This window comes from Apteryx mantelli, chromosome 22 (genome assembly GCF_036417845.1).
Source record: "Apteryx mantelli isolate bAptMan1 chromosome 22, bAptMan1.hap1, whole genome shotgun sequence".
NCBI lineage: Eukaryota > Metazoa > Chordata > Aves > Apterygiformes > Apterygidae > Apteryx > Apteryx mantelli.
In genome coordinates this window covers 2,987,058-3,000,365 of record NC_089999.1, presented here as the reverse complement: position 1 = coordinate 3,000,365, position 13,308 = coordinate 2,987,058, and the positions used below count along the sequence as shown (strand labels likewise).

At 59.7% G+C, this 13,308-nt stretch overlaps 1 protein-coding gene across 5 annotated transcripts in view; it reads right to left on the bottom strand.

Annotated features, from left to right (window-relative positions):
- ELN (elastin) overlaps positions 1-13,308 on the bottom strand; it is a 33,438-nt gene that overhangs the window by 11,838 nt on the left and 8,292 nt on the right. For 3 of the 5 annotated variants that reach the window (XM_067309597.1, XM_067309598.1, XM_067309600.1), the window contains exons 2-13: positions 12,089-12,142; positions 11,495-11,521; positions 11,174-11,206; positions 9,178-9,222; positions 8,203-8,295; positions 7,346-7,414; positions 7,212-7,259; positions 5,531-5,602; positions 5,236-5,265; positions 4,941-5,012; positions 1,103-1,144; positions 194-262 (exon numbers count right to left, since the gene is read on the bottom strand). In XM_067309597.1, coding sequence (XP_067165698.1) covers positions 194-262; positions 1,103-1,144; positions 4,941-5,012; positions 5,236-5,265; positions 5,531-5,602; positions 7,212-7,259; positions 7,346-7,414; positions 8,203-8,295; positions 9,178-9,222; positions 11,174-11,206; positions 11,495-11,521; positions 12,089-12,142 — 654 coding nt within the window. The remainder of the gene's footprint in view (positions 1-193; positions 263-1,102; positions 1,145-4,940; positions 5,013-5,235; positions 5,266-5,530; positions 5,603-7,211; positions 7,260-7,345; positions 7,415-8,202; positions 8,296-9,177; positions 9,223-11,173; positions 11,207-11,494; positions 11,522-12,088; positions 12,143-13,308) is intronic. The other 2 variants (XM_067309599.1, XM_067309601.1) reach the window with 2 other exon arrangements.

The window sequence follows — 13,308 nt, the reverse complement described above, 5'->3', positions numbered from 1 at the left end:
TCTGGTCACCCACAATGCATTGACAGCCCATTCCCGCTGCCAGACATCCAGACAGTCCCAAATGTCCCGTCCAAAGACTGGGAAAGTCAATGGGGTGCCCGCTCCCCCCAACACGGAGGCACTCAAGGAACTGTAGGTCTGTGCCATCTCCCACGCTGAGGCTGCCTGTGAAGAGAGCGCAGAGGCTGCATACCTGTCCCGGTGGGGAATCCTGCCTTTCCTGCTGCACCGATTCCCACTCCTATCCCACCAGGTCCAAGCCCTGCAACCACAAACAGAAGCAAAGCAAGGTCAGGCACTGTCCTTAGAAAGGGGGCCAAGGCAGACAGAGCAGTTTCCCTGGCCCAAAGGATTTGCCCCCCCCACATCTGGGGATGTGGTGGAGATGCCTGAGACAGCTCCCCTGGCTAGAACAGGGAATCAGATCTCCGGAGATGCCAGTTCAAATATCCCTGAGTGGAGCTGGCTGGAGCTCAGGACATGTCCTAGGAGCCAGACACTCAGCTCATTACAAGAGCTGCCTCAGCAAGCTGAGAGCTGACTGATGCTGGTGCCACTGCATGTCTACAGATTAATGGTTTATGGCCCTGAAGTGTGGAGATGCCAGCAGAGATGGGCTGCTTCCAGCTGGGAGACGTTCACGGGCATCAGACCTGCCCTTTCCCTCCACTCTGCCTTGCTGCCTCTGAGGACCGAAAGGGAAGGGCAAGGCACAACCTCATGGGGCCTCAGCCTGCTCCCTGCCCCTGAGGCAAGTGGGAGCCTGGGGATTGCTGAGGACTGCCTTGGCCTCATTGGTCTGGGCCACTTTGTACTGGGAGAAGGGTGCTTGGTGGGCAGCATCACCTTTGCTCCCACTGGGCTGTCCTAGGAGACAAGCGACTCGAGGGGCACGGCCATCCGTGGTGGGGGGGGGGGTCCAAATGCCCCAGCACGGAGAGCCATCCCCACTCTCGCAGCCTCTGCAGGCAGCAGCGGGCAGCCTGGCCAGCCTGCCCGGCACTGCCCCCAGTGCTGTCTGTAGTCTGTGGCCCATGTGGCTATGGCAACCAGCAGTGTAATGAGGAGCTACAACCGTGGAGCAAGAGCTAAGAGCACTCACCATAGGGCAGCTTACCAGTGCTGTAGGGCAATCCATAGCCACCTGGAGAGGAGAAAAGGTGGCCGGTTAGCACATGCTGTGCCAGGCATTGCTGCTGGTAATCGTGCCCCCTCTGCCCCGCGGTGTAGCACCTCTTTGACAACTGGCTGTGCAACATGAGCCCTCAGCCTGGATGCTCTTTCCAAGCCACCCATCTGGCTGGAAAATCATTTGGTACAACCCTCCCTGTGACGGAGCCCAACATCCGGGGCTCCTCCACAGGCCAGGAGACTCCCCTCTCTATCAGCAAGGGCTCATTTTGGAAGCAGCGGTTCCCAGCTGTGGAGAGGAGCCATCTCTTCCCAGCCCCGCGCCAAGGGCTGCAGCGCCCAAAGCCAGCTTCTAAGCAAGAGCGCATGTTTCCAAGAGCCTCCCGCCACCCCGGTTCGGCAGGGGGCCCCCCAAGAGCCCCGCGGCAAGAGCTGTACCCAGCTGGCTCTGCACAGGCCAACTCCAAATGAAAGGCTTTAATTGGAATCAGGGCTTGGGAGCCTCCTGCTGAAACGTGACCTCATTAAGAGGTCGGCGAGAAGGGATGGAGTGGGATTAGGAGAGGGAACATTGTGGCTGGGGAGCGGAGGAAATTTGCTGGCTGTGCAACCGTCTCCTTGCGAAAGAACGGGATCCCATTGCATGGGACAGTATGGGGATACCCATGACTCAATGGGGACTGCTCACTGGAAGCTGGAGACTCTGCCTCTGGCCTCCTGGCTCCAAGCACCCATCTCCTCCAGATGCCATGGCTCCCAGCGCATGGAAAGAGGTTATGACCCAAGGATGGGCCACATCCACACTGGGTGCCTGACTGTGGGGATCTTGAGCTGCACATGGAAAAAGGGAAGTTCCAGGGACGTCTTCTGACACCATGGGCCGGAGTGGGCATGGGAGGGCAGAGTGTCTTTCTCCATGAACCAAGCTCTCTCCAGTCACAGGGGGCCATGGGAAGGCTGGGAGGGGGCTGGGATTGCCTTGAGCCAGGATGCTATTGCTCATGAAATTAGTGTCTTTTCAAGTGTGGGGTGCTCTCCCCTCCTACAAGCTAACATGTGTGGACCAGACTTCCCTCTGCCCTGCCAGGCTTTCCCAATAGGGCCCACAAACACAAGGGTTCTGGAAAGCAGAGGCTTTTCAGGCAAAGTCAACTGTGAACTCTCTGCCAGCAGGACCAGATTTCACGGAGCCGTGCACGAACTCACTGGTCCCAATTGGCACCCCTCATGCCAAGACGTTGGCACCCCGCAGCAGTAACCAGGTGGAAAGAAGGGGCCTTGTTCATCGCCAGTCAGGCTTTCCTTGCTGCAGAAAGGCCAGGAAGGTCCAGCACTTTGTGACTCACTTGGAGGTCATGTGGCAATTCCTTTTGCCAGGCCCAAGCCCAATTCTCCGCCAACCCCAGCCACACGTGAGAGCAGACTTTGCCCCAGTGCTCTGCGCTGAACTGGTCTGCAGCCACCCCGTACAGCTGCGGGGCTCCCCACCAGCATGCCTGGCACCAGGGGCTGGCACCACTGAAGGTGCTAAGGGCTGACAGCTATGTCGACTGGAAGGGAGAGTGCTTTTCACAAACAGACACCTGCAGCCAGGCACTGGGAAACAGTTCCCTTCCGTATGGTACTGGGTGGAAGCAGGATTTCAGCCACACGTTCAGGAACTAGCCACGGTGTCAGCCCATGGAGCCTGAGATCCTAGAGAGCAGGACGGTCCTGGGAGGGAGGGAAGGAAATCCACTACCCAGCTCCTTAGCAAGGGCAGCACAGAACAGGAGCTGGCTGGGACATCTGGAACAAGTCATCAAAAAAGGAGACTTTCCACTAAAAATGTTATTTTCAGCGATGTCCCCTTGGCTCCTTCATTCTGCACCCATGCTCGCCAACTGCTGCAGCTCCCACGCAACACAAGGGTATACAGAAGACAGAGGGATGTAAAACACCTCTTTTGGCAACCCTTGGTCTGTCTCCATCCACTGGCACCTGCTCTCCCAGAGGAACATGTCATCATGCTTGCCTTGCTCAAACCAAGAGCCTTGACAGCCAGCCCAGCATGTTTCCACTGGCCAGCCCTAGGGCTCAGGAGTGACAAAACAGGATCCCCCAGCTCTTGGAAATGACTGGAGTGCCAAAGAGCGCTCAACAACTGAAACCACAGCCAGGGACATTACTTCTGGGGGAGAGGAGCAGAGACTTGGCCGAGCTGAATGAGATGCTCTGAGCATGGCCTTGGGGATTGGGTTCCCCTGCCAAGGGAGGAAGGGGGGACAGTTCCTGCCCACAGTTCTCAGCATGCAGCCATTTGGCTACCTGCAGGGCTATCTTCTCTGATTTATTAATGGTAGCTCCCCAGTAAGTGGGTCAGCCGGCAGCGGCGCCCCATCTGGGCTCCAGGCCACTGGTGGGGCCGCCCCGGGAAGGAGCCAGGTGCAGCCTGAGCCACGCGCTGGCGGTTTGCTGTTAGCACCAGGCACCCCATGAAAGGCAGTCTGGGGCAGTGGCTCCTCCAGAGGAGCCGGGCTGTGGCTGGGAGGCCAGACAGTATCCGATCTCCGCAGGGCTGCTCAGGAAGAGAATCGCCCTAATGAGTGTAACTCTGTCTCTGTGGGAGGAAGTCAGTGTGGTTCAAGTATTTCTGTCTCTTGCGGCGATGGGCCCCAGCAGGGGAAGCCAGAGAAGTTGCTCGGCTTGGTGCCCTTGACTGGGTGGGATCTGGTCTCTTGTGAGGGGCTCCAGCACCTGAGGGTGGGGTCCCTCTGTGAAGGCTTTTCTGACAGCAGCAATTTGTTTCAGCAAGTCAGGAAAAGGAGTGTGGATCTACTCTTGTTCAGCACCCCTGGAAATGCAGCTCCCTGGCCTGGCTCTGGCTTCCCTCCTCCTGGCCAGGTGTGTCTGGGGTGTGCTCTTGGGACCAGCAGCACAGTGTGAAGCAGCCCAGCAGCATGGTCCCTCCTGCTGCTGGGGGGCACAGCAGCCCCAGGCAGGGCGACCTGCGTGCCTGTGCCACTGCTGGTGCCACTGCCATCCGGTACTGCCTGTCCTGCTGCTCCCCCAATGTGGGCACTGCAGGCCGAGGATGGGGCTGAGCTGTCAGGGCAGGCCTAGCACCCTGTGCAGGGCTGCGAGATGGAGGTCCCTGGAGCAGCCCCAATCAAGCTTCCCCAGGCTGGGACTGAGCCTCATGTCTGCAGGCAGTGGGAAGGGTGACCTGCCTTGAGCTCCATCCCCACTGCCAGCCTGGAGTTGGGGCCTTGGCAAGAGCTCCCTGAGATGGGACATTCATCCGGGACCAGACGGTCCCCTGAGGACAGTGCCCAGCACAACCCCTGACAGAGTGTGCTGAGAGAGAGTCCCAGGAGCCACCAAGGGTAGGTGGCCCCTTGAAGGGTTGTGCCTAATGTCAGGAGGATGCTCTGGGAACAGCCTTGGTGGCCTGGCCCAAAGCACGTCCCCAGCCCTTGCCTGTTCTCCCCCTACAACACCTGGCCTCTGGAGGAAGGCACGGCCTCATCTTTGTAGGCTGCAGCTAGCCCAGCAGCAGTGTCCTGGCAGTCCTCTGGGCCTGAGCCTCAGCCCCTGGGCAGGGGCTGCCCGGAGGGCTGCAGGAGGAAGGGCTGCAGCTGGAATTCACTGCCTAGCAGTGCCTTGTTCTGTCCTGCCGTCCTCGGGCCAGAGTTGGCACTGCCAGGTCCTGGGGACCCAGGGACACCATGGCTCAGTCGGGGGACAGTCAGAAGAAATCCAGGTCTGTCCCCTGGCACTGTCACAAGAAGGGGCCCTCACCTGTACCCCTGTTGGCTGTGGCAGCTTACCTGGGAGCTTAGGAGCTTTGATGGGATACCCCAGAGGGACACCGGGCTGCAGGCCTCCAAAGCCTCCCAGTCCTGTAAAGCCAACAGCAGACTCTCACCTGGAGCCGCGCGCCCAGGCTGCCACCCAGTCCATGTGAGAAGGGAGTGTCCAGGGGCACCCCGGTTCCCCAGCCACAGCAGAGCAGAGCAGGTGGCTCGGGAAGCTCTGAGGCACCTTCTGGCATGTGGAGGCCATGACCATGACGAGCAGGTTTGGAAAAGAAGAGAAGAGCAAGCGAGAAAGAGAGACACTCACCAGGGATTCCCGCAAAGGCTCCTCCCACTCCTAGACAGAAACACAAGTACATGAGTCTCAGGGCTAGTCCACAGGGGTCCAAACGAATCTGTAAAGGCCATACATCGGGCTACGTGCGCTCAGCTAGAGATCAGCTCACACCGGTCCAAATGCCCTGCCAGCCTCCATGGGGCTGTAACCCCAGGAGAAAGGCCCTCCCCAGCAGGACCCCAGGCCAAGGGCTGGGCCCAGCCCCCCTGGAGCCAGCAGAGGAGCTGCCCTAGACCCTGCCACGCCTGGAGAACGAGAGACATACCTGGGGCTTTTGGCTTGACTCCAGCACCAGTTGGTACTCCAGGCAGCACCCCTACGCCAGGGAAGCGGACACCTATGACACAGACCAGAGAGGCCAGGTGAGCACGGCAGGGTCTCATGGCTTTGCCTCCTGAGCTGGTAGCCAAGATCCCTGCACCCTCCCTTTCAGCGATCTGGCCTGGGTGCAAGGGAGAAAGCCCTCCGTGACCTTGCTTCTGCTCTAGCCCAACCTCTGCTGTGCTGCAGCCCTGCTCCCCTCCCTGTTGCCAGGCATCCCAGCCCTCCCCGCTGCTCCCTCCGCTCCTCTGGCCATCCCTACCCACTGCTGTCCCACAGGCACCCCAGCTCCCAAGCCCTTTCCACCCTTCCCTGGCTCAGAGCTAGCCCTGCCCTTGGCACCGGGCCACACAGCTGCCAGGTGCTTGCTGGGGCCCCTCTGTGGCCAGGACCAGCACGGCCAGTGTGACGTTGCCTCCCCATGCCTGCTAGAAAGAGCTGCCATGGAAGAGCTTTCCTGGAAGGCTTCCTGGAAGGAAGTGTTTGCCCTCTTGTTGCCTCAGCTCTGGGGATGGCCGTTGGCTGCCCTGCAGGGGCTCTGGGTGCCTGTTGCGTATGTGGAGCCCATGAGCGGATCACACTCTTTAAAGTAAGCTCCATGGTATATCCAAGCCAAGGCAATTTCCTCTGCCCCTGGTGGCATGGTGCAGCAGCTTCATGCAAACTGGGACTCTGTTGTGAGCAACTGCCCTCCTGGACCCTGGCCCACAATGCCCACTGTGTCCCAAATCCAGTCAACATACTCTTTTGGCCACCCTTCCCTTTCCTGGCCTCCTCTTAGGGATACAGAGCTCCCAGTCCCTCAACTCTCAGAGGGGGAAGTCCTGGCCATTGCTGTATTTTCCACCCTTCCATCCATTTTGCTGCACCGAGTTCCTGCTGCTCCCAGGCTTGAGGTGAAGTTCGGCCTGTTCAGACACTGATCTCCTGACAGAACCAGGGAAAAACAGGCTTCACTTTGGCCTGGTCTTTCAGTGATTTTTTCAGTGATTTTTTTTTTCTATCCTTTTACAAATGTCTTTCATTATAACTCATGCATTTTCAGACATGGAAAGGCATTCCTGACTAGCAACACACTTCCCATTCTGACAATGTCGAAACATCTTGTTTTCACAAGTTTTCCTCCCCAAATTGCTTTGCAGTGAGGAATTCCTGTCCCCCGCCACCTCCTCCCCTTCTTCCCACACGGCCTTTGGCTGAGCAAGTCATCCCTAGCAAGGTCCACGCCAAGTCCTCTGAAGTGTCCGGCACTAATGCCTCTTGCTCCCACAGAGTTTGGCATGAGATCTTTGGAGACGCCAGGTCCTGCCTTTGGCACTGCAGAAATACTGCTTCAGTCTCAGCAAATTGGTTTGCACACGGCTGTTGTGAGGACAGTGATCTGGCAGGCAGAGAGCCAGGGAGGTTTGGAGCTAACTCTCAGCAAGGCCCAACCTCGCTGAAGTCACCGGGCCTGTGGTGGGATTGTGCACAGCCTCGTGCATGGCAGGAACCTCTGTCTGCACGGGCATGGCAGGAAGGTGGTCTATTAGCCCATGGGATAGCAGGCCATAAGGCCACCAACTCAAGCTGCAGAAGTAGGAGGCAAGGGCCCTGCTGTGGGATGCAAGGGCCCTCCAGCTCACCTGCTCCGGGGAGCACACCACCCGGAAATGCTCCAGGAATTCCAGCACCTGCCAGGCAAGAGAAAAGCAGGGGTGAGCACCCGGCCAGAGCCCTTCCACACTGCAGCCTGGCCCGCTCTTGGCCATGCACCTACCTGGTACTTTGGGGGGTTTCCCTGCTGCACCAGCCCCAGGCTGCACCCCACCCGGGGGCACCACTGCACCTGCAGGGTGGCAGAGAGCCCATGAATACCAGCCCACAGCAGTCACACAAGCTTCTGTTCCTTTCCAGGTACAGGGACAAGTCTGCCCTAGACAAGGCTATGCCCAGGGACAAGCAAGCTTGGGATGAGGGTATTCCCTACCTGTGGAGACCCCAAGGCCACCAGGACCACCGACTCCACCCACGCCACCAATTCCAGCACATGGGGGCATTGGGAAGAGGAGACTGCAGAATCAGATGCCCACACCTGCGCTATGAGTGGCCAGATGTGTTGAAGGAAGTAAGGATTTCAGGCCTGTTCTCTGGGGTGAAGGGGACATCCCAAGCCAGCAAAGAGGAAAGGTCTCTCCCAGACCTGGGCATGGGACCCTGCTTCCCAGGGCAGGGAGCTGAACATTTGCTCCATGCTTTCCATTACCTCGTGGTTCACGCTTGGCCAATGCCCTTTTTTGGCATGGCTGCCACACAAAAATTTGCCAGGGTTCCTCTGCTTGCCCACTTCTGCTGCCCTACCACATCCCTGGCGGGGATAACAGAGAGAACAGCACCTCCCACACGCTTTATCACATCTGTTGTCCCTGTGGCCTCCAGAGGGAAGGGCAGGCTCATCCAGAAGAGCCAAGGCTCAGAGGAGATACCTGGAACCTCAGGGCTGTCATAGCCTGGTATTGCTTTGCCCAGGCCCTACAGCTTAACTAGGAGGCACAAGTGGTGCGTGGTACTGGTACAAGGCCCCATGCCCAACTACCTGGGCCTGCCAGCATCTCCAAGGGTGCTACGTGCACTCACCAGCTTTCGCAGCAGCCTTAAGAGCAGCTGCAGATGGAGCACCAGGGAAGACACCGCCAGGGTAGATGCCTCCTGGAAAGAGGCCTGCAGCACCTATCGTGGAGAAGGAGAACCAGCATCAGTCCCCTGGAGCTCAAGACCAGCTGGAGGCCAAGACCAGTGGGGCGTGGGGCACTCCTCTGCCCCATGCCTTCCAGTGTCAACTCTCCCAGGCTGGCTCAACCTCTGGGCTGTTCTGGGCATTGTGGACAGGGAAAAGTGCCTGGGAAAAGAAGTATCCCATCCTCCACGCAGGATATGGCAATGGGTGGTAAGCCAGGGGAGGCCATGGCTGCCCTGGGGAGCAGTGGGGATGCCGGGGCTATGGTTAGTCTGTGCAAGGCAGTTGTTAGGAGGTATCTGCAGCAGGCTGCGAGCTGGAAGCCTGGCTCTAGGGGTGTCTGCCAGGCTTGCGCAAGTGACTTCTCTCCCTGCTGATTTGGGGTAACCTCTCCCCACCTCCCCTCCAGGTGCCTGTCCCTGACCCTACCCCTGCACCTGCCTGTCTCCAGTAGTGCCTCTGCCACCCAGGCTGCTGTGCACACCTGGGTGCCCTGCAGCCCTGGGCAGACTGGCTGGGCCACCTGTGGGCACTGTCCCTTTGCTACAGACCCTGTGGGGACCCTGGGTCCTGCCACCTCCTCTCCTATTGCTGCTTGGGACAGTAGGGCCCAGATTTCCTGTGGGTTGCACAGGGTCTGATGTGGTGGGGTCGTGATGCTGGGGGACCAGTCATCTGTCTGCTGGCAGCCGCCAGTCCCTCAGGTCTGGCAAGGGTGCCCAGCCCAGACAGAATCCACCAGGCAGGGTTAGGTGAGCACCTGGTGGGGACACATGCTGTCCCCAGGGTGGGTCTCTGGGGACGGGATGGGGCGTTGCATCTGCTGAGTGCTGGGGACAGTCCTCAGCTGGGGATCTCCAGCACTCTGTGCTCACCTGGCTGCAGGCCAAGCGGGCCGAGTCCCCCGAGGCCTCCGACCCCTGGAAAGAGAAGGGGGTGAAAGGGGAAGGGCTGGGGCTGAGCCCAGGTGCAGCGGCACCCAGGAAGGGGCTGGGAGAGGCCCTGGGCTTTGCTCCGCTCGTTGAGGCCAGTCCTGTGCAAACACAGCTGCAGTCTCCAGCTGGCATGGCTGGCTGTGGGCTTTCCCTGGAAGCCACTTGGGAAGGTTGCTGGCCTAATCTCTTGCTCCAAGCATGAGGCAGGGCGGACTGGCTTCAGGTCTTCCAAGAGCCCCTGCCGAGCGCTGGGACGAGCATCGCGAGGCAAATGAAGGGCTGTCCCCACCAGGACTGGCTGAGCACAAGTGCCCTGCTTCCAATATCGCAGCCGCCATCTCATCCCGGGGACGTGCGTGACTCTCGCAGCTGGGAGCGGGGCAGCTGGGAGCGTGCCCGTGTGCACGGAGAGCTCCCAGAGGCAAACTTTTCCTGTCCGCACCGATGGGGCACCTAACCACCCGCACTGTGGCATGACCCTGCTGATCCCGGTCTGTGAGAGAGCCCTCTCTCCTGGGCGCCATGGCCGGGGGGCAGGCACGGGGGACGAAGGCAGGTCCCAACAAGGGTGGGGAATGGCACGCATCCCTGCCTGGCAGTGCCCTGACCCCCCGGCCTCACTCTCCGCTGCCGTCCCTCTTCGCTCTCCCTCGCCTGCCCCCCACCCTGCAGGGCTAGGAGGGGATGGAGCCGAAATGTTTATGGCTGAGGAATGAGTCCCTCTGGCTCCGGCCAACACTGCCTTCCAACATCTGGGCCTAATCAGCGCTCGCTCCCTCCAGGCGCAAATTCCACTGCCTTTGGCTCATGGCGCGGACACCGCTCCGGCTGGGGCTTCACGGCTGCATGGCGTTTGGTTTTAATTACGCAGAAATAAAGGGCCTTGTTTTTCTTTCCACACACTGAAATCTGAGTAAACGGAGGCTGCAGGCCCCCGCCTTGGGCTGGTGCTCCTGCGGCGCAGACGGGCCAGCCGGGGGCCGAGGGAGGACGGCTCACCTCCACCCTGGGGTGGCTGTGGGCAGGCGGGCCAGGTGACCAGCACTGGGCCCCAGGGTCCTGGGCACCCGGCAAGGTGGAGAGACCCCGGCCTCGGTCTGAAACAACATCTCCACCTAGGCCTCAATGGGCATCAGGCTGGTGCTTCTCCATCAGCACCAAACCTGCACCCAGGCAGCCAGGCCCTGCGCTCTGCCCCACGTTACCCACTGCTGGCTGGGGCAGTGATCCCCAGCACCTCCTGGCAATCCCTGCCCTGAAGCTGGCTCGGTGCATCAGAGAGGCCAACTGCCCTCAACTGTGCATCCTCCTGCTACAACTTCGTCTTTGTCCCGACGATGGCCCCCTCCTAGCCCCCGGCTTCTGGGACAGACAGATCTCAGCATGGGGTGTGGGAAACCTTGCAAAAGTCACCTGGCCACGAATCCAGCCAAGCAGAGGTGCTGCCAGCTTCCCCTGGGCACCAGCTCCTGGCAGGGCTGGGGTCAGTGCAGAACTCATGTTACTGGGATTTGCATCTTTCCCAAGCTGAGGAGCCTTGGTGCAGGTTTGCAGGCTGCAAGAACTCAGCAAGCAGCCCTGTAATGCCCCACAGCCACAGGGGACACCTGGGGCCTGGGGTTTGGGATCAGCTGGGGAAGGAGGCATCAGCTTGCCAAAGCAGCAGACGAGGAAAGGAGGTACATGGAGCCCTCAGAGCTACCAGGAGCTTGGCAAGGGTTAGGATGGTGGGGCAGGAGTGGAAAGCAGCAAGCTGGTGTTTGCCTTAGCCAAGAGCGTGGCCTGGGAGGGGAAGTCCTTGGGCCTTGACCACGCAGGAGAAACAAAGGACAGCAGATGCTGGGAAATAACCCGACCCCCATGGCTTCTTTCTGAGTTTTGGCTCCTGTTGCAGCTGGGCTGGAGTCAGCAAGAGAGACAAGGAAACACTTCCTACCTGGTTTGAGAGGTTTCCCTGCAGCCCCAAGTCCTAGGGGAGATGAGGGGAGAGCAGTCAGAGCCATCCCTCCCTGGAACACAACTCCCCTTTGCAGGTGTCCAGGGAGGGGGAACTCGCCTGGGCCCCCTTGCAAGACCAGCCATTATTCCCAGCTGAGTGAGGCCAGATCTTGCTGCCAGCTCACAGAGCTTGTTCTGCCTTTCTGTGCTGGGCCAGTGTCCACCCCCCATCCTGGAGTCCCCCCACTGCAACGATGTTTGTGGGGACACCCTTCTCCCCTTCCAGGTGTAGCATGGGCAAAGGGGTCCCAGTACTCACCTGCTCCCAAACCTCCGACCCCAGCACCTGCAAACAATGGCACAGTTTTAGCTCTGGTCTCCGTAAGCTCCCTCCAGCCCCACTGCCCTGCCAGGCTCCCCTTGGGCTGATGCCACAGGATCTGAGTTGGAAGGGGGCACAGTGGGGCGCAAGGGGCATGACAGGCATAGGGTGTCCCCTGTGGTGTCCCCAAGCCCCTGGCTGGAGCATTGGAGTGAGGCTGTGACCTCCAAGCACAAGCCCTGGGTCTTAGCCTCCCATGGCAAGGTCCAAGCAGCGTGCAGATGACAGCCCAGGGCTAGGGACTCCCAGCATATGCCTGGAACAGCCACACAGTCCCTGCCCCCTATGCCATGGGCCTGGGGCTTGGGCAGCCGCCCAGGGCCGAGCTGCTTGGCAGGGCGTCCTCAGCTCCTCTGAGCAAACAGGGTCCCTGCAGCTGCCAGCCATCCTTGCTCAGGTTCAGAGATGCCCTGGCTACTGTCCCCACAAGGACTTGCCCTGGGGATGCTGCCTCATCCTTCCAAGCAGGGAGATGCCTCCCCCCAGCATTGCCTGCTCCTCGCTCTGCTGCAGTGCCTGGGTCCCCCTTACCTGGGAAAAAGCCTCCTCCTGGGATTCCCCCTCCAGGGATAGCACCAGGGACACCTGCAAGAGAAGAAGCAGTCATTAAAAGCCCCCCAGGGATTTATGCCTCCAGTAGGTCGAGGTCGGTGGCACTTCCCTGGGACAGGGGAGCTGCTCTCTCCAGATCGGATGTGATACACAGCTCCAGGGTGAGGGATCAAGGGCAGGTCCCTGCCTTTCCTTGCACCTTAGTTTCTCTAGTGATGATGGGGACAGGAGCTGCCCCAGCTGGGAGCCAGGGCAAACAGCTCAGTGGAGGTGTCAGCAAGACATGGCACAGGTCCCTTAAGGGTGCGAGGGAGACTGGGCCAGGCACTGAGCAGGTCTGGCTAGCATCCAGCTCTGCCCCTGATAGCCAGTCCTGTTACACACCTAGAGCCATCTCCCACCTTCTTTCAGCTTCACATGGCCCTGGAGGGAATGGATTCAGGCCCTACAGTACTCAAACATGGGAGTCATCCCAGTTAATCCCCACAGCCCACGTGGGTCCCCCTCAAGCTTGGGCAACTCTGCAGGGAGCAGGCAGGGAGATGTGGCTGTCCCACACACATGCTGGCTGCCAGCCCTGCCTGCTGGACTGTGAGTGGGAAGACCCTCCTGGGCTCAAGCTGGGAGGGCTGGCGTTTTGGATGAGGAGATGGCACTGAGACCCACCAAAACCACTTCCTGCTGGGCCCACGTCCTTCTAGCCATCTCTGCAACACTGAGATAAGCTCCCAGTTCCCACTGGTTTCAACAGCACTTGTGCTCAGAACTCATGCTCAGACACCATGGGAATGTTTTGGGGGCTGTTGGTCTTGATCCTGTCTGTCTCCTGCAGGCCACCAGGCAATTACCTGGATGGTCCAGCCTGTTCCATGAGGTTCCTGGATGGGGTAGAGACTGGAGGGGGATTCCTCTGCAGGCGGGTTTGCAGTACAAACAGGTTGCAATGCAGGGGGGTACTTTGCTTTTTGTTGGGCTTTTTGGCACTGTGGAGGTGGCTGGTGGGGGAAGGGGGTTTCAATGAGATTTGCAGTAGGGCTTGCTTTGTTGTAGATTCACAGTGGGATTTCTGGTGGGGTGTAAGTGATGGTGTGGAGTTAGGTGTGCTGTGGGGTTTACAATGGGGTTGGCAGTGAGGTACGGTGGGGTGGGGGGCACTCTCAGGTTCTCGGTGGGTTCACAGTACTGGGAGTACTTTGGGG